Raw genomic sequence first — 20,358 nt, forward strand, 5'->3', positions numbered from 1 at the left:
CGCAAAGAGCAGTGGTAAAAAATGACTAAGTTTCACTGATGTATGAAGCAGGAGGGAGTCCATTTATCAGCGGGCCCTCAGCGGTCGCCTGCTCGGGTCCCTCAAGTCACAGGCCGCGACGCTCCCCTTTTGACTGATTAATTAGCCAATCACAGGACATTTTTCACCAGCAGCAGGAGGGTTTATTTCAGCTAATGCTGGGGCCTCGCAAACCGAGCCACGTTCAAGCAAACTCGGCTCTTTCCTTTGGGCCTGCCGGAGTGGAGGGGGCTACGGAGGGGCCGAGGGAGATAAATCACACCCACTCCTCATGACTCCGTACACACTAGCCTACAGCCTAACTAAGGCCCCCGAGAAGAGAACCAGCCAAGGGATGGGGAGGGAACGAAATAAGAGACACATCAAGAATAAATACTGAAAGCAAAAAATACAAAAAGAAATGTGATCAAGTAAAGACTACGGTTTGTGAGAAAGGCACAAAAGCACTAGTCATGAACATTGCTCTCCCTGCCACTGAGACTTTCCCACATCATTCAGAGCAAAAGGCAGTGATGGATGGCAGCGTGGCATCCAGACAGCGGTCTGTTCGGGCACTGCCGGATCTCCAACATGCTCGTGACGGCTATCCGTTATAGCAGTGGTTCTCAACCAGGAGGCCACAGCAAATGTCCAAGGGGGTGGGCAAGATGGGTTGAAATTATGTTGGAATAAGACAAAACAAGATTTAAGATAAGTTAAACAGCTAAAAATTAGGATGTAAGCTGGCATTATAATTCCTAATTTAATTAGTTTCTTAAACAACTGTTGATTTATTCCTTTTTAATTATGAACAAGGATTCCCACCGTCTTGAAAAACCTGGATATAGGAGGACATTTTAAAAGTGTAGAAAAGTCATGGAAATTTCAAGAATTAATAAAATAAATTATAATTACGTCAAGGTCTGAAAATGTTTATTGAGTAACAATTTCTATTTGAGGAGTAAAAAATAAAAATAAATAAGCAGAAAAGTTTATATTCATTGAAAAAAAAAAAAACATTCAGCTATTGTAATTTCTGGATTTATGAAATTATTTTAATTAATTTATAATTATTTAATTTTAATATATTGCCACTCCTGGTTTCTGTAAATAAAAAAGGGGGGGGATATAGTGTCCATCACAATCTGTCAAAGTGTGTTTATGCAAACAAACAAAAAGCGGGCAACTGGATTTTGACAGAAATATGGAGAGCAATTTGGTTGCAGTTTCTTAAATCAAGGTAATGAGATCAGGGGCGACTTGGAACGACCTCCCATGTGTGTGTCAGAGAACACTGTGACAAGAGATAAGGGACTGACAGGAAGCTCTGAGAGAGGGGAGGAAAACCCCTGGTGCAAGAGGTGGGAGAGAGGGCTGCCAAGACACAGCAGCAGTGAGATCGGGCCTTTGCATGGACACTAACTGACTGATGCACTTAAAACCTGCAAGGTGACACCTCTCGGTCACAAAAACTGTATTAAACAGGTTTATAATCACCTTCCCGTCCCATTGTGAACCCAGGATGGCAAAAAATCTTCCACAGGCTGCATCACCGCACAAGCACACAATGCACACAAACAACGCCCCCTCATTGGCTTCCTATGCAGGCCTAACTGCCCCTCGTTTACAGGGCTCGCCACCAGCCCTTCGCCACACGGCCTCCTGGGATGCCATTGTGAGCCTGTTCAGATTGGTTTTCAATCCGGTCAATGAAGTCCCTCCAGACTAGGACAATAACAAACTGCAACAAAACGATTAGCGGAATAAAAAATATAGCACACTGCCGGCACTTCCAAATTCAAGCAAAGCATGAGCTGCTGCTATTGTGTTGCTTTCTCAGTAAAGAGGCAGTTCGGCGGGGGCTTCAGACCTGCAGCACATACATTAGATGTACTTGGAATTGCTATGTCACGAACACTGAGGTAAAAAAAATGACAACCAAGAGGGAAAGGGTAAAAACAAAAAAAAAACAAAGAGATTTTATGTGAAAACCCTCACCTGATAGATATAAAATCGCTTAATTTACTAAATATTTTTTCCAATAACCAATATATTACGTTTAAAAAATAAATGTCAAAATGACCTCTGTTCAGACTCCCTCATTTCATCTATTCAGTTTCAACCCACAAGTATGTTGCAAGAATGTGTAATTCCATACACAACTGGCACTTAGCAACTAGATCACTAAAAACTAAACAAAACAACGTAACCAACTCTTTATGAAAGACATTAATAATTTGAGCAATTACCTGCTTGATCAGTTTGTTACACTGAGGAATGAATTTACTTACACTTCCTTCAAGGCAACACTGTTTTTCCTTCTCGCTCTCAATTAATTAAACTGGAACTGCTCATTGTATATTTGAACTTTTTTTTTTTACAGTGTAGAAAGTTCACAAACAAAGTACAAACTACTTGGATGTTTCATTCATTTCACCTTAAATGATATGAAACTGACTTTAAAAAGAGGAGTTGAATCTTGTATAACTTTAAAAAAAAGTTGAAAATTGCTTAACTTATTTTGATATGTCATAACGTATTGATCATATAATTTGTGTACTTAAGATGAAATTGCATTTCAAAATCTCCCATAACCATTGTTAGAATTGGTTTAATTAAAAGCGGGCAAATTAACTTTCATAATTTATTTGCATTCTGAATTGTGGTATGACAAAACACCAAAATAACCAACCGTTTTACACTGTATGCGAATTAACATTTAACACAACTCTGCCTTTGCACAGCAGCCAGAAAACGAGACACGTGCCGAGTGTCACGACAACAGCAAAGCTGCTCTGATGCGACATTTCATTTACGAGCCAAAGCTTAAAACCTAAGATTACCTAAAACTATTCTTCTGCTGCCTTGCAAGCACTGGTGTTTCTTTGTGGAAATACAAATCCCACTAAGAACTAAAATCACAAAAAATCCAGTATGGTATTTACATCACAGCAAAAATGAGCAAATGACGTGTCCACTTGCAAAAATAATCGTCGAAATAATTACAATTCCAAATTTAAGGTGGACTTCCAAAGGAAATACAAACACAAAAAGGGCTGGTAAAGCCACCTTCAAACTGAATCTAAACTATTAGAGCCGTGTAAGCCAAAAAGTCTACTAAATAATCCCTTCAACCAAACTTCGTCGAACCAAGTTTCGAGGGTTTGAAGGGATCATCAGTAATTCTGTTTTTTACTTCCATCACTGCCTCCTGTACCTGGGAGATGATGGGGAAATGCAGTTTGATCGTGCCCACCAGCACATCATCAGAAATACACTACCTGTGATTTGACCACAGAGGTGGCTGACAGGACTATGGGGTGAAAAGGAGAGAGCGGGTGCAAATCCTTTAAGGGGATTTCAGCAGGATCCCTGCCTACAGTGACTCGTGTGTGGAGTCAGACTGCACACTATGACACGGCTCATTATCAGCCTGCAGCTTGCGGTGAGCAGGTCACGTGAAAGCAGAGGTCAGCGGTACTTACAGGTGGGCTGGACCGTAAGGTGACATGCAACCTGCTGCAATAGCTTTGCCACATCTCAATATTATTCTCGTGTTTTATGTAACACTTCAAATGTCGGCTCAACATATACTATATATATATAAAAATTAACTTTTGCACGATATTCTAATTTTTCGGGTTTCACCTGTGTGTGTAATATGTAATATATATATATATATATATATATATATACACACACATAATATAGTAACTAAATAAATAGTAACCTTGTTTTCTTTCTCTTTCTTTCTTTCTTTCTTTCTTTCTTTCTTTCTTTCTTTCTTTCTTTCTTTCTTTCTTTCTTTCTTTCTTTCTTTCTTTCTATGCCTGCTACAGACATGCAGGGCTATTCAATTAGTTTCATTCGAGGGCCGCATTATCAAATCGAAAAGTAGAGGTGGGGCGGTGGGTTGGTTTGGGGGTTTATCTTATTTATTGAAACATAACAGTTTCAATAAATAAGTTAAAGTAACCCTAAAAATGTGGTATTTACTTGGAAATGTGGTATTAGACTTTATAATTTAGACTTGATAATTTACAGCTGTGTACAACTATTTTCCATGGAACAAATAAATTATTTATACAAACTTACAGCTGTTGGAGAGAAATAATAATAATTTTTTATCATTGTTATGCTTAAATGAAAATATTCTGACAGTGAGACTTGTTAAACACAGGCTACTCACTCCCACTGTATAAAGAAATGCCTAAACACAAGTTAAAAACTATACGCACCTTTACAAAGAAACTGACAATTTCATAACAAGCATTAATTATTCCTCTACCCACCTAATAAAACTAATGCAATATAAATCACTATATTTACTATTATAGGCCTATATAATATTATAGTATATATATATATATATTTACTTTATTTATTTATTACTACATATTATTCAATATAAATATTGCACATTTCTGCCCAACCATGGTAAATTACTACAGTACATTCATGGTAAATGTTTGTAAGGGTGATTAGGGGATTTAAAGTCTTCTAATTTCGTTCATGCTCACAGTGTTTCTTCTGCTTTCCTCATCAGTCTTGTTGGGAATGTTGAGGCGGTTTCATCCGATTTAATACTAATTAAATCATCAAGTGATTGTTGGTTTGTAACAGAGAGGTGTCTGTCGAATTGAAACACTTCTCACTGGTTGTCGCAACGCTGTTTAATAATAGTGTCCGGGAGTAAACGCAATTCTGTGCTGGGCCGTGTTGAAACAACTAGTGAAACAACTGAAAACATCGCTATTTGTTGATAGACTGTACTGAACGAGAAACCGCTTCAGATGATTCAGTAACGGAGCGGTCCGAATGAATCCGAATAGTTTTAGACCGTTATGCAAGCGCGTTTAGAATCGAACCAAATGAATGATTCATTCACGAATGATTGGTAGCCTATCGCTGGTTCAGTCGACATAAATTCAGAACACATATAATAACTGCTGAAATATTCGCACGTAAAACGTTTCTCGGGTCAATCGGAGCGAGTATCAAACTGAATTAGCCGCACCGCCAGGAACAGAGGAGGAGGGAGGTTGGTGCCGTCGGGCCGCATGGAGATGATTGGCGGGCCAAAGCCGCCAATTGAATAGCCCTGTCCTATAAGATCCTTACAAATCACACTGTACACATGGATCTAATAAACTTGGGTACGACATGCATGTAGACTACGATGATGACACCTATTGAATCATAGGTTACAACGCAAGTTAGAATAGAAGAATAAAATGTCATCCGCTAGCATGCACTAGTGGCAAAGAAAAAAATAGAGAGATGAATCGCACTTTGGCAACTACGTTCGCTGAAAAAAGATGAGGAAGCGAAAGAGGAGAATATGGATGAGGTCATGGCTAGGGAAAAGAGGCCAACTCGGCATGCCAATTTTGCAAATCGAGCTTGGGGTAAGTAGTTTTTACGTTTTAGCATAATTTCGTGTTGATCAATACGCCATTTCATGTTGCAATTGTTATTGGCTAGTCAGTAGATGTAGGTTGTAGCAGAAAACACACTGTGAGAGGATCATGCTATATTTCAGACACTGTCAGGAAATTATTGCAGGCTATCTTTGGTCGCAAGACCGTGACAACGGCCATCTTTGAACCTCTCTCACTGTACAACATAGGACAAGCGTTTAGGAGCCACGACCACAGAAACCACGACGGCTGGTCATCTTTCTTCTGGGACAGCCTAAAATCGTACAACGTGTACCAGACATTAAAGTTACGATGAGAAAGTGAAAGGGGCCTTTTTTTTACTAAACAGCTTTCTGTAAGTCAACACTTCAGTAAACAACTTGAACCCAATGAAATCTGCGTGGGGAAATCTTTCGCTCTCACATAACTCTCAATCGCATAGATTCTGTGTCAAATAGGATTGCTTATGCTTATGCTGAACCTGGAATATTGTTGTACAACATTTTAAAGAATAAAAAAAAGAAAGAAAGAAAATAGATGCGTCGCCAAGTTAAACTGTTTACCTCATCTTGGTCTCTTGTTTCTTGTTTCGATCGCTTCCCAAAAATACAAGCCAGGTCTGTTTTGCTGCGACTGGACAGGTCCTTTCCTGTGAGAAAAGGTTAAAAACATGAAGACTTTTTATAGATCTTTGACATTATTTCACACAATAGAGCATGCGTGTAAACATTGAGTTCTATTTTATTGTGAGGGCGGTGGAGTTCATTTCAACCTGCACTTCTGTCAAACTATCATCCGGTACCAAAAACGCTTTAAAAAGACATTATCGATCACTACTTTCCGATTTAGAAAGAGAAACGTGTTAACGCATTTCATAAACGTCTGGAGAGATGAAAAGGAAATGTTTCCGGTCGCAACTTGTTGACAAATGGATATTTTTCTAGTGCCGTTCAACTGTGTAAACTATTGATTTAAATGGATAAGGGTCACAGGACAGTTTTGAACTCCTGCCGAGAGGAAAGGTTTAGAGGTAAAAAAAGGGCACGTTGCATGGTCGCAGGGGATGAAACGGCTGAGGAAAAACAAACGGTGCAGGGCCGGCCCCACCTCACACCTCCCGTTTTCCAGCAGCTCAAAGGCTCCAGGAGTGCCTGGGCGCCCGTCTCAGGCGCGAGTCCTGTTCGTACAGCTGCATCCTCTTCCTCCAAGCAGCTCCTGATAACACTCGCTTATTTATTGCTCTAGGGTCTTTTTCAGCATGGCTTTCAAAGGGGAGACCTTGCCTTCAAGTAACCAAGGTATCCTGTAAGCAGTCTAAACAAAAGACCAGGCCGAACAGGCTGTCCACTGATCACAGTGGACATCAAGTGGAGCCCAAAAATGACCTTTTTACTTTTGGAAATGAGATCTATCAACTAACAAAGGTTAGTTTTGGGTGTAACTACAAGTGCCACAGAAAACCTTTAAAGGATTAACGCAACCAAAAATTAACATTTGGAATCATGTACTGATTGTTTTTTCCCCCCAAAATAATTTAAATGAATGAGGACTGGAGATTTCAAGCTTCAAAAATGAAGCAGCAAACGAACCATAAAAGTATCATAAAACCAGTTCATGACGACTCATGCGTTATATATATTACGGGTTTTCATAAGTCATACGATAGCTTTGAGTGAGAAACAGTAATTATTTATTGAAAATCTTCCCGTCCAGTGAGCTGTAAACCGCTGTGACCAAATCATTAATCAGCGAGTTAAACTCAAAAAACAGATCTGTTTGATTTGTGATGAATCACTAAATCAGAAAGTTGCGATTCATGAATCATTCAAGTTGGTTTTCTGAACTTAATCGACCAATTCTTCAATGATTCTTCAATTCTTATTCTCATTGTAAATCTGGGGACGTATTCACAAAACATCTTAAGGCTAACTTGCCGATTAAGGAGTAACTCTTAAAAATAATGGGTGTGTCAGTCCTTTAATTTGCTCTAAGAGTATTTCACAAAGGATTTCACTCTAAATCTGTAAAAAGTTAGAGATAGTTAAGAGAAGTCAGTAAGACAAAATCACAAACAATCATAAAATGGCTGTTGCCGGCAATTCGACCAAGCAATCCGCTCAAAGACACAGTAAACCATTGAGGCAATTGGGCCTTGGGTGCGGAGCCTTTTCTTCATAAATCCAATAAATGTTTTGATTTATAGATTTTAATGTATGATGACATAACATAAAAGGTTAATTTGCATTAACCAAGGCAAAATGCATTGAAAGATGGAGAATAAAACGTTGAACACTGAAAATAATGTCCTATTGTCTGTGCTGATAGCCTTGTGGGCAGCTCCAGTTCCAGGTCCTGGACCTTTCCCGATCCCACCCCCCTGTCTCTCTATCCACTTTGCTTCATTTTTAATGAATGTCCTGTCACAATAAAAAAGGCGAAAAATGCCAAACATATATACATTAAATTTTTTTTTTGATCGATCATCAAATACAGTACAAGAGTAAAATAAGCGTACTTGGCATGTTGTCCGAGGAGAGCTCAGATTTTAGCCCAAACCCAGAGTACTCCCCCGTATCCCTGTCTGGGAATAGGAACCAGCCGAGAGTGAGGAGTCGGGATGGCGGAGGGATGCAGAAAACTGTCAAGTTAACTAGGTGAGTCGGCTGTATATATATATATATATGCCTCCTCTCGAGCGGATTAGATAGATCGTTTGAACGTGCTTCTCCCGAACTTTGTTTATAAAACATAATTTGTCTCTCGAGATGCAGACAATTAGCTAAACATTTACTTGCTTTATTAGTAAAACTTAGCCTACATTTTAAAATATCTTTGAATATGGCAACATGATACCTTGTTCTACAATATTTCTATGATTAAATCACAGACAGAGACCCATCATCACCCAATCACTGTGGTCCTAGTTAGTAAGTGTGTTGACATCCATAGCAAAGAGGTCAACCCCGCCCTCTCTGTTTCTTAGTAAAAGTTGGTCTCAACATCTTTGTGAATGTTGTTTAATGAGGAAACTCTTAGTGGTAAGATAAAATGTTTTGTGAATACGGCCCCAGATCCTATTTTCTGCGATTAACGACAAATTTTTAGTTTTGAATTCACATCGCTTTAAAATACTTCACAAAGTGTATGGTGCACTTTGTGTCACTTTTTGTCGTTTTAGAGATTGACAGCCCCAGTAATCATTTACTGTGAATATATTGAAAGCATTATAACATAAAATAAAAATTTAAAGTGTCTGAAAGCCATCGCCGAGAGGTAGTATAGTCTACAAGTGCACATGAGGTTATGCAATCCTGTTGGGAGCAAGGTCACTGTTGAGATGGCAACGAATGTGCCAAACCAGATTAGCAATCACAGAGGCTTTTTTGGATCGACTTGCTAATCTGACAAGCAAAATACTGATTGACTGCCTCAAAAGACACCTACATAAGTTCTAAGCTTGTCAGGTGCAAATAAATGAACAAAGACACAGGCTTTTCTGGAACAGGAAGTGAAGGTGACAAAAAAAAATAGATCAATGGGTGTTATTTTACCTGCTTGAGCAGGAAATAGTAAAGATGAAAATATTATATGCAATGGTTTGTTTCTCAAAAGAAATCAGGTTAATTATTAATAAAGGGGTCCCAAATTGTTTCGTTCATCTGTGTAACAGCTTGACCCACTCAGATGATGAAGTGCTTGCAGTTCAGCTCACATCAAGAAATGCTGGATCAGTTGATAAATGGGCAGCCAATTAAATCTGGGTTACTGGTTTACGCTGCTTGTGTCTGAGATGGGCGCTGGAGACGCTGGTGCCTTTCTCCTGTTCTGAAAGCCATCAATCTTTGAAACAAGCTACCTCCATCCTGTCTAGAGTGGGGCTCAGCTTGCTTCCATTCTAAAGGATCAGTCCAAAATCAGTTATTAAAAATGACATTGAAAGCAATATATGCAGTTGTACCATCATTACACACTGCACATTCATATCCTGACAAAAGATAATCAGCACTAAGAGGATGCTCAACACCAAGAGACCTCTACACTACATTAAAGGTTGCTAATATTACAGTCAAACATTTGGACAATTTCTCATTCTTTATTACCGTACTGTTGTTTTTAATAATAGTGAAGTAATCTACAGTAGTCAACATTTGAAGTCAAGAACGGGTATTGTTCAAAATTCATGTAGAACTTTGATGAAAGGTTTTGATCCACTTCAAATGTTGACTACTGTAGATTATGAATTAAATGTATTGGCATTATTTATTTGATCAAAAGTGACAGTAAAGATTTATAATGTTATAAAAGATTTCTATTAATTCGAATAAATGCTGTACTTTTGAACTTTCTATTCATCAAATAACCCTGAAAAAATTTAGCATCGTTTCCATAAAAATATATGTTTTCAATATTAACTGTTTTTAAAATTGATAAATGTTGAATGAGCATCAAATCAGCTTATTTGAATGATTTCTGAAGAACCATGAGACACTGAAGACTGAAGTAATGATGCTGATAATTCACCTTTGCCATCGCCGGAAATAAATTACATTTAAGATTTATTTTTTGTAATATTTCACTATTCTTGTTTTTACTGTATTTCTGATCAAATAAATGCAGCCTTGGTGAACATTCCATTTTGATTTAATACTAGTATTTAAAAGCATCCAGGTCAAAAGATTTTGTCCACTTTTTATCATGATGGTATTGCGGTAGTTTAGAGTAATGGTCTCCAGACAAACTGAAGTATTTACATTTACTTAAAAAAAAAAAAAAAAAAAAGTGTAACATACACTACCGTTCAAAAGTTTGGGGTCGGTACGATTTTAAATACTTTTAAAAGAATTCTCTTCTGCTAACCATGGCTGCGCTTATTTAATTAAATATACAACAAAAATCAGTTATAGTATTAAATATTATTCCAGTGTAAATCAGCTGTTTTCTGTGTGAATATATAGTAAAGTGTAATTTATTCCTGTGATCAAAGCTGAATTTTCAGCATCACCAGTGTCAGTGTCTTCAGTGTCAAATGATCCTTCACAAATCAGTATAATATGAGGATTTGATGCTCAAGAAACATTTATTATTATTATCAATGTTGAAACAGTTGTTGGTCTGTCAGTTGTTGTTTTTTTTAGGATTCTTTGATGAATAGGAAGTTCAAAAGAACAGCATTTGTTTGAAATAGAATCTTTTGTAACATTATAAATGTCTTTACTGTCCTTGATAAATAAAAGTATTGATTTCTTTCCTCCAAAAAATAAAAATAAAATTCTCACTGACCCCAAACTTTTGAACGGTAGTGTACGTTTAAACATTAGATAGAACTAGTTTATCTCTGTTAAATCCATTAAAGGCCTTAACCTGGCAACGGCTTTTTTGGGGCGTATCCAGGAAACGTACAAAAGGTGAGGTCTTCTGTGGGTTACAGATCAACTAATATCAGCAAAACGGGATCCAATCAACAAAGCCTCCACAGGGGACATGGGCGGAACCCGACGCGTTGGCACAACGAGACAATTGCCATGACAACAAACTACAAATCCATTAGCAGTTGTAACAACCAGTGTCACGTTTGTCATTTCAAAGACGGTTAGACGTCTTAGTTCCACTTTCAGGCACAGCAACTTAAATCTCAAACAGACTGTTACGGATCAAATTACTGACATCACACATTCAGAGAACAGAGTCTTCTTCTGAGAATTCATTTCATTTCATTAGAGGATAACCCCTTGAGATGGAACATCTCATTTTCGAGGGGGTCCTCAAGATAACACCAAACACTTACACATTCGCACATACTAAAGCTCTTCCTCACAACCAACCAGCCCAACCTGTCCCACCTCTGTCCAAAGCATTTTCACATAAACAATATAGTATGACATTAAGATATTACAGGAGAGAACCATATTTGACGTTGACAAAACCACAAAAACAAACAAATATACATACAATACAAAAATACATACCTATATACACATATGCATACAAACGTGCATGCACATACATCATTTCTTACTAAGGGCATTAGAGACACAAAAGCTCATATACCAGGAAAACATATACATTGGTCACACGATTGCAAATAAGTTAAAAGGGCTGGCTTAAAGAGTGGAAAGGAAGAGATGGACCTTAAAACTGTCACCTGCCCGTATACGGGCAATCTAAATTTACTTCACTATATTACTATTAAATCCTAATCTAGTCATGACAAACTATATATCGTTGGAAAGGTCTAAGTCTGCTAAATAGATATTTGACTGCTGTTTTTTGCTACAAATTATGTAAGAAGAGTAACCGATGAATTTTTGACAAGAGTGCGCCTCAAAAAGATCTGCAGCATAACAGGAGTTCTGACCTCTGTCACAAAAAGTTGACGCACACACACCTTTAATAATTGAAACTTTGGGTTTTCATGCTAAAAGTTCATAATAAAACATATAATCTAGTATTTTTCAATAAAAAATTATAATATAATATTATCCTCTAAAAATTATAATATATATATTATCCTCTAAAATATAATATCTTTTTTATCGCCTTTTTTATCACATATTTTAGTAGTTATCATAAATTAGGTATCATTTGACAGCTTACAAACTCAGAATTCATCCTGTGAAAACCGTTTTATAATTGAACGTTGCGTTACCATAGAAACGGTACTCTAAATTATTTTATCAGGCTCCTCCCCTTTTGGGCATCATTATATTTCATAATTTATGATCAAAACCTTTTCTAATCTTGACAAAACACATATTGTCAGAAACGTCTGTGTCTCAAGGTTCCAAATTTTGTGACAGAATTGATATTTGGACAGAAAATTATTAATTTGTGAAGGCAGAATATATACAACTAAATTCAATGGAATGTATGTCTCCCGGTGGCTATTTTTGGTACTACGCCTAAACAAAATCTCATGGGAACTTCAATTTTTGTGATATCAACTTCAAATTTGGAACATAACTTGGTTAGATATATGGCTTTGATTTTATAGTAATTTTATAGTAAAAAATATTTTGTAAAATATATATTTTATATAAAATAAAAGATATATAGTACAGTATATTTGATTTACTGTAAATTTAAACTTCCATAACTTTTTCATACTTTCATTTTTTGAAGTGTTTTCACTTCAGCAATAATCTGCTGAGTGTTTTCTTTAAAACAAGACCAAACTAGGGTATATATTCCAAAGCAGTCTTGAATTACAACTATTTAAGTTTGAATAGTGCATTTTAACCCCCATTCTCAAAAAGGGGGGTGACAGCTAAAGGGTTAAAGAACAAGGTAAACTGTTCCAATCTGAGGGGGCTTTGAATTTGAAAGCACGTCTTCCAATTTCTTTAGATATCTTTGGGACAGAAAAAAAGGGATGATCAAGGTGTCTCAGGCCATAAGTTGACCTATATAGGACTAAATGTTGCTTCAAATAAAAAGGATAGTTAAAAGAAATATACATTTATAAACAAACTGAAACCAGTGTAGCTGACGTCTAGCCTTTGGTGATAAAAGATTCAATTGTTGATACATATGACAATGATGGGTTAGAAACAGACATCTCAACACACATCGACAGAGACTGTTATAGACTATATTTAAGGATTTAAGGTGTGTTAAGGTGTTATCTATTAATACATTTAAGCAGAATCCCATTCCAATATTTTTACTATTAAAGGGATAGTCCACCACCCAAAGATAAATTCTGATATTTATGTTGTTACAAACCAGTATGCATTTCTTTCTTCTGCAGAACACAAAGGATATTTTGAAAAATGAACAAAAACAGCTTCGGTTCCTATTGACTTAATAATAATAATAATTCATTTTATTTAAGGGCGCCTTTCAGGACACTCAAGGACACCTTACAAGGATAAAATACATAGTTATACAAGAGAGACAGCAATACAATAAAAAATACAATCAACAATATAAAATAATTCACAAGAACAATACTCAATACTAACATCAATCAGGATAAGCTAGTCTAAATAAATAAGTTTTGAGACGCGACTTAAAAATTGAAAGACTCAGACTGTTGCGTATATCGTGAGGTAAAGTATTCCACATTGCCGGAGCGTTATAGCTAAAAGCTCTACCTCCCATAGTAGTTAAACGCACAGGTGGTATGACAAGAGTGCCAGAAGTAGAAGACCTGAGGGATCGAGTATGTAACATACACATGCAAAAGTTCACTGAGATGCTAAATTATGTAAGGCCTTGTATGTAAAAAGCAGGATCTTGAATTGAATACGAGATTTAATTGGAAGCCAATGAAGATGCCCCAAAACAGGAATAATATGCTCGCTCATTGATGTTCGCGTAATTATCCGAGCCGCTGAGTTTTGAACCATCTGAAGTTTGTGAATCATTTTTTGTGAAACGCCGCAAAGCAGAGCGTTACAATAGTCAATTCTAGAAGTCACTAATGCATGCACAAGGACCGCAGTTCCACTAGCAGATAACGATGGTCGAAGACGATTAATACTGCGCAAATAATAATATGCGGACCGTGTGATATTATTTACGTGAGCCTCGAAAGACAAAGTACTGTCTAAAATGACACCTAGGCTCTTTACCTGGGAAGAAGGAAAAATAACAGGAAGAAGGAAAAATAACAGAAGGAAAAATGACTTACATTTTATTTTACAAATAAACAGGTTTGGAATGACATGGGTCTAAGGAAATAATGACGGAATGTTTATTTTTGGGTGGGCTATCTCTTTAACCTCTGAAGGGGGATGCTTTTACAATAGGATGTCAATCATACCAAGAATAGGAGAAAAAAAAAAGTTTTACTAATGAGCTTGAGTGATGCTTTTTCACTTCAGGAAGACACAAAATGAGACTTATGGAGGCAGAGGTCAACACAACCAATCAGAGTAGAGCTGAGGTCATGGACATGAGGTTAGCGAAGTAGCGCAATTGCCTTGGGGTGTCGTGATGAGGTTGTGTGTGATGTCCACTCTGTCTGATGAGACATGAGACCCATCCACTGAAAGTACGATCTTCCTTCTTGTAGTTAAACAAAGGCTTTAAAGTAACACCAGGGAACTTTCTCTCGGGGTGGGGTCCCCCTACAGTTGGGAAACAGTATTGTCCTCTAGACCTCTACTACTGTCGTAAACGCTGTCATCCTACATGCACGTGCAATTGTTGACAACCATGATAGCCCTGAACACTGTAGGAGGAGGTCACATGCAGGTGTTCTGCTTGCGTCTTGTCTGAAATGTCTTCATCCCAGGTACAGTGGCATATATTTCAGCATGTCATAAGAATATAATTTCATGTTTTTTTTTTTTTTTCTAACTACAAATGATCGCGATGATCACGTTTACAAGCCAGCGTCATTATAGTAGCCTAGTCTATTGATTACCGTTTTACTGGATCTATATGATACTTCAATGCAATGTTTGAGTGGTAGATAATAACCATATATCGTCAATATTATAATATCAAGCTACCATAAATGAATCTGCAAATTTTACAAATCGATTTGCATTATAGCTTGAGGCAAGACAAATATCACAGACATGTTAGGTATCCTAAAATATAATTTTGTACATCTCATATATTTACTTGCAAGAATGTAGCCCCTACCAAACTTGTGCACGCCGTTTAGACACAGGCTTTCTTTTGATTTTTGATTTTTTTTTTTGCCAAGTCCGCATCGGTCAGGCACCCCTCCTCCTCCTTCAGCTCACGCCAGTGAGAAAATGCTGGCCCAATGTTGATCCTCGTTCTGCCTTTAACGCGATCACTTTGTCTTTTTCTCTTTGCTCCGATAAAACCTTTGCTTTCTTGTTTTTCTGTGCTGCTTCGGCCATGACTATAACATTTGGCTCGCACGTCCGATTTTAAGGAAGTGGGGGTGGTGGTGGAAGTGACGTATAAGCCGTAAAGCAGTCGAATTTTGTAGTTCTCTTTGTTCGCCGGTTACTACCCGAAACCCGAAGTTTAAAAGTACGATTAAAAACGCTACAGACCCCGTCAGGCTATGGCAGACGTGTCATTCAACCTATTGTAAGTCGATGTACCATCACAAGAGACTTGGAAATATATTATGAAGGTTGAAAAGTTACCTAGTGCTGCTTTAACAGAGACAACGGCAGCAACAACAACATTGTTCTGGATGCGGTGTTATCTGTGAGACTCATCAGGTGCTGATTGAGGCCATTTTGAGTAGTAAGTGCACTGGCCTGTGCTCCTCACAGGAAACAGGAAGTCAAGCTTAGGAGCGGTATGCTACGGTGTCCTCTCAGGTGATAAGAGACGTCGAGTTTTTCCCCAACATTCCTGACATCTTTTATAAACATCCATCATGGAAAATGAGACAAGGTCTAAAAATACTACCCTTGAAAGTGTCATAGCATCATGAATGTTTAGACCAGAGGCCAAATAAATTTCCCACTCGGAGACCACCAACAAACATCAGGCCGCCCTGCTCTCCATGCTGGGAAGGATGTGAGCCATTCAGCAGAGGTCAACACTACGTGACAAAACATTCAGGGAGATTGTTCAGCTGCCTGATCAAACTCAGGTTACTTGTTTGTCTACATGATTGCCAGAAAACATGGAGCTTCATGAAGTGACTCCCTGTACTAGGGGCGGCACAGGCTGCTGGTTAAGCTGACCGCCAACTTGATCATGCTGATCTACTGCAGCAGTGACCCGTGAGCTTTTACTACATATGCCAAAGCATACAAAGTTCAGCTACTGAACACAGGAAGTGATGGAAGGGGGGCTTTATTTAAAAAGGAAATTGAAAAATAATACCAAAAGAAAACTGGCTAGGCTGCATGAATGTTTTTCAAATTAACACGTTATCTAGGTTATTTAAAAACAAAAAGAAAACAACCACCTTTCACCACCAGACTTAAATAGACAACCCTGACTATGTAGAGACTCAAGTCATCTCTTTACAAACAATCACCAAATATAGCCCCTACAAATAAAACAGATGAATAACCCCACAATTAAATGCAGAACTTTTTTTTTTTCAATAAAATTGTATAAATAAAACTATTGATTCTACAGCAGTGGTTCTCAACTAGGGGGCCTTGGCAATAGTCCTTGGGGCCACGAGATGACTTCAAATTCTTTTTTTAAAAGACAAAACAAGCATAATATAAATTATTTAAAAGAACCATAATTCCCACTTTCTTGATACCCTGGTTATATAAGGACGCCATCATTTAAAAGTGTGATTTCTATCCCTGGAAAATCCTGTAATGCTTTAATATATTTTATCAGGCACAAACTGTAAGAAAAAAAAAACACTTTTACATTTTTTTTATTATTATTTAAAAAATCAGAACATCGCAAAGTAACTGGAAAAGTAATGGGGCCTTTGAATATTACTGTGGATAATATTGGCCTTGGGAGTCAAAAAGGTTGAGAACCACTGTTGTAGAGCAAAGTTCGCTCAAAATAAAGTCCGGTAGCATAATGTCAGATTTGCAAGACGACACTGAATGGCTCACCTTTAGTGAATTTCATGTAATGGACCCTTTTCTTTGAGGTCTTTGATTTCTCTTCCAAACTAAATCCTTGCTCCTGTGTGGGATCTGAAAGTACACAGAAAGGTTAAAATCATAATAAAACCAATCATTAAAAAAAATTGCATCACACAATGTTTTTAACATAAGAGTGATTCACGCAACTACAATGTAACAGACATGAAAACCACATTACATTGTCCAGGTCATTTCAACATTACAATAGCACCACCTATTGGACGTTAAGGAGAATTAAACCCATTTCAAAACTACTTTTTAAGTGATGTTTTGCCTTTGAGGTTCAAAATTCAGCTTACTGTCAGTGTGGCTCTGTCCATGGCAGTTGTTAAGCTCTGCAAGGAGTTGATTAAAATCGTCCTGGTGGGCAATCCAGTTGTCCTAACAACACAAACCCCCGAAAGGAAGATTGATGTAACTAAAAAACACAACGCAAAACACAGTAGCTCAAAGAGAAAAAAAACAGTAATGGTCTCTCACCTCGTTGTTTACAGAAGTGCCCAGACCCAGTTTGTTGTTCTTGGCTTTAACTTTAATGTTTTCTGTAGACCCCTGTTCACTCCTGCCAAGACCCTGCCACACAAACAAACCAGGAAAAACGTGAGCACACACACAAATAAGACAATTAGAAGATGATGTATTACATTTCCACACAATACAGACATGCGTTGCATCCAAAATCACATACTGTACAATAGGTACTACATTTGATTTGAAACTTACTTCACAACCATTTAAAAAAAAGTATGTTCTATATAGTATGAATGCGTATATAAATAAAATTCAGACTTACTACATCTGTAAATACTACAATATTGTCATTGTCATGTGGCCTACGGCGGTATAATGCCCTTTTTACAAGATGTAAAATAAATCTCTGATGTCCCCAGAGTGTGTATGTGAAGTTTTAGCTTAAAATACCCCACAGATATTTTTATATAGCATGTTAAAGTTGTCACTTTTTGAAGGCGAGCAAAAACGCAGTTTTGGTGTCTGTCCCTTTAAATGCAAATGAGCTGATGCTAATCTATAAATCGTGTTCCCGGGGGAGGTGTTTATGTAAATTTTAGGGTTGGTGATGTCACTAACCCGGGAGGAATGTTGTGTAGTCCCTACCAGCCGTGGGTTGTAGTCATTAAAAGGCAATTTCTTTAAATTAAAATCTCCCTTTGCTTTGAACTTTGAGCATCGTAACTTTGCAGATGTTTATGTTTATGCTCAAACAGCAACATTACACACTAACTAAAGTTAGAAAAGTGAAATCATAATCAACCATCCCTTTAAGATAAATAAAGTAGAAATAAACCAAAAGCAATGATTTTAAGTTTAGATGCTGAAAAAGCCTTTGATTCAGTTAGCTGGACCCATCTCTATAAGGTTTTACACAAATTTTGCCTTCACAAAATTATAATCAGAAGCATGCAAGCACTTTGATACATAGACTGCAAAAAAATAATAATAAAGCCTTTATTGTATATGGTAAGCACCAATAACGTGTTGGTGGTTTTTAAGATGTAGCCCTGTCTTACAATAAAGGCTTTTTACCTGTCTAACTATGCAAGTGCCGGGATGTGGACTTTCTTGTTCTACAACAGGACCCCACCAACTATTTTTGATATTTTGTTCCCCCTCTGGAACACCTTTAGTTTTGTTTGTTATTATTTTTGGTTTGTTTGTTATTTTCTTTGATAGATGCATGTTCATTTTCAAAATAATGACTTGCTTGAGTTTATTCCAGTCAGATGGAATTTAATTCAGCCACACGTTCTCTCCCTGGATGTACATAGTTACTATTTCTACCTTTATTTTATTCTATTTATTTGAATTATTATTTATTTATTTTTATTATTGTAAAAAGGAAAAAGCTATACTTTGAAACAATTTAACAAATCTGGATTACAATTTACATTTAAAAAAACATTTAGCAATTGTCTTTATAGTGTGATTTTTTTTTTATACTATATATTATACAATGCCACAAAAATAAATAAATGAATAATTCAAATTGAACTTTTTTATTAGTTTATTTGGTACTTTTTAAAAGACTATCATAAACTGCTATGGAAATGTAACTCTTCATCTATGTCAGCCAGCTAGATAATATTGCCATGGCAAGCAACATGTTTGCATAAACAGAATTGAAAGGTGTTCAAGAACACAAGTAGTCATAACACGTGTAGGTGGATCAACGATTTTAAGATTAGTGGGATGATTAATTTATTTATATATACACATACATATACATATATATATATTTAGAATGGCCTTAAATGATCTTACATTAAGGGATGCAATATTCCTCATGTTTTTGAAATCACTGGCACAAAAGTTTGTATGTTTGTTGTGTTTTAAATATATGTTTTTATTGATATAGACCTATGTGTCTAAAATATAAGTAATACGTAAGTTATAATAAGCCAATTCAAGACGTAGACAATGTGGTTGTGGCACCAGTCATTGCAAGTGACAGATAAGTCAAAGTCAAATTCTCAGCGGCGTTCTTACAGAAATAAGAAGTTTAGAAATATTTAAGTTAAACTTAATATTCATTACAGACATTTGACGTATGTTTTTATTAATGTGTTATTATACCTTTCCTTTGGCCCAGCCCATACGTTCCAGCATCTTCTGTCCAAATTTAGACTCATCGTTGCTCCACGTGGTGTTTTGGGGGTCCGCTGCCCATTTCTGTTTACGACGTGCTAATAAAATACAAAAAATATGATATAAGTGTAAAAAAAAATAAGCAACTACAATAATAGCAGATTTCGTTTCATGTTACGTTTCAATCTTTTTTTTTTTTTTATGAGTGTCACAAGGGTTTTGTGTCTATGAGGTAGGCCTACACTACAGTATAAAGCGGAATTATTTTAAAGTATTTGACAACTCATGATTCGCCCTGTGATATTAAATGACCATGGTGGCTAACGTTAGCCTGCTAGCAAACATACAAAACAACATGGAGGAATGCAAAAATGACTTTAATGTAAGATATTCATCCAAATCAAAAGCACAACCCTAATTCAATTTTACAAAACCTACAACTAATATTTTCAAACACATACAACTATCCTAAAATACATTCCAAATTGTAAACTCACGTTCGGCAAGCATGGACATCTTGAGGGGTCCTTGAACACATGGAGGAACAGGCAGTTTGTCCTATTTGTGCCTGATTTAAAAAAGCTCATTTGTCGTATCAAACATTACACAATATAATTATATGATATGATATATAATTATTAACAAACCACAACAAACTATATCATGCACGTGCATTTAGATTATTTACGCCATTAGTAGCCGACATTATCATCGTATTTGAACACTTTTGTAACAGTAGATGGCGTAAGTGGGTTAACTGCTCAGAATAATTTATAGAACAAAAAAAAACATTTAGTTGCAATAAC

The 20,358-nt window shown here is 36.8% G+C and overlaps 1 protein-coding gene across 1 annotated transcript in view; it reads right to left on the minus strand.

Annotated features, from left to right (window-relative positions):
• The window catches only part of pinx1 (PIN2 (TERF1) interacting telomerase inhibitor 1), a 33,495-nt gene extending 13,342 nt beyond the window's left edge, over positions 1 to 20,153 (minus strand). Inside the window, exons 1-6 of the mRNA XM_056264499.1 lie at positions 20,050 to 20,153; positions 19,541 to 19,650; positions 17,429 to 17,521; positions 17,248 to 17,329; positions 16,916 to 16,999; positions 6,002 to 6,087 (exon numbers count right to left, since the gene is read on the minus strand). Coding sequence (XP_056120474.1) covers positions 6,002 to 6,087; positions 16,916 to 16,999; positions 17,248 to 17,329; positions 17,429 to 17,521; positions 19,541 to 19,650; positions 20,050 to 20,068 — 474 coding nt within the window. The 5' untranslated portion in view covers positions 20,069 to 20,153. The remainder of the gene's footprint in view (positions 1 to 6,001; positions 6,088 to 16,915; positions 17,000 to 17,247; positions 17,330 to 17,428; positions 17,522 to 19,540; positions 19,651 to 20,049) is intronic.
• Positions 20,154 to 20,358: the final 205 nt, after the last annotated feature.

This window comes from Rhinichthys klamathensis, unplaced genomic scaffold (assembly GCF_029890125.1).
Source record: "Rhinichthys klamathensis goyatoka isolate OS25496 unplaced genomic scaffold, OSU_Roscu_1.1 h1tg000221l_1, whole genome shotgun sequence".
In the NCBI taxonomy this organism is placed as follows: domain Eukaryota; kingdom Metazoa; phylum Chordata; class Actinopteri; order Cypriniformes; family Leuciscidae; genus Rhinichthys; species Rhinichthys klamathensis.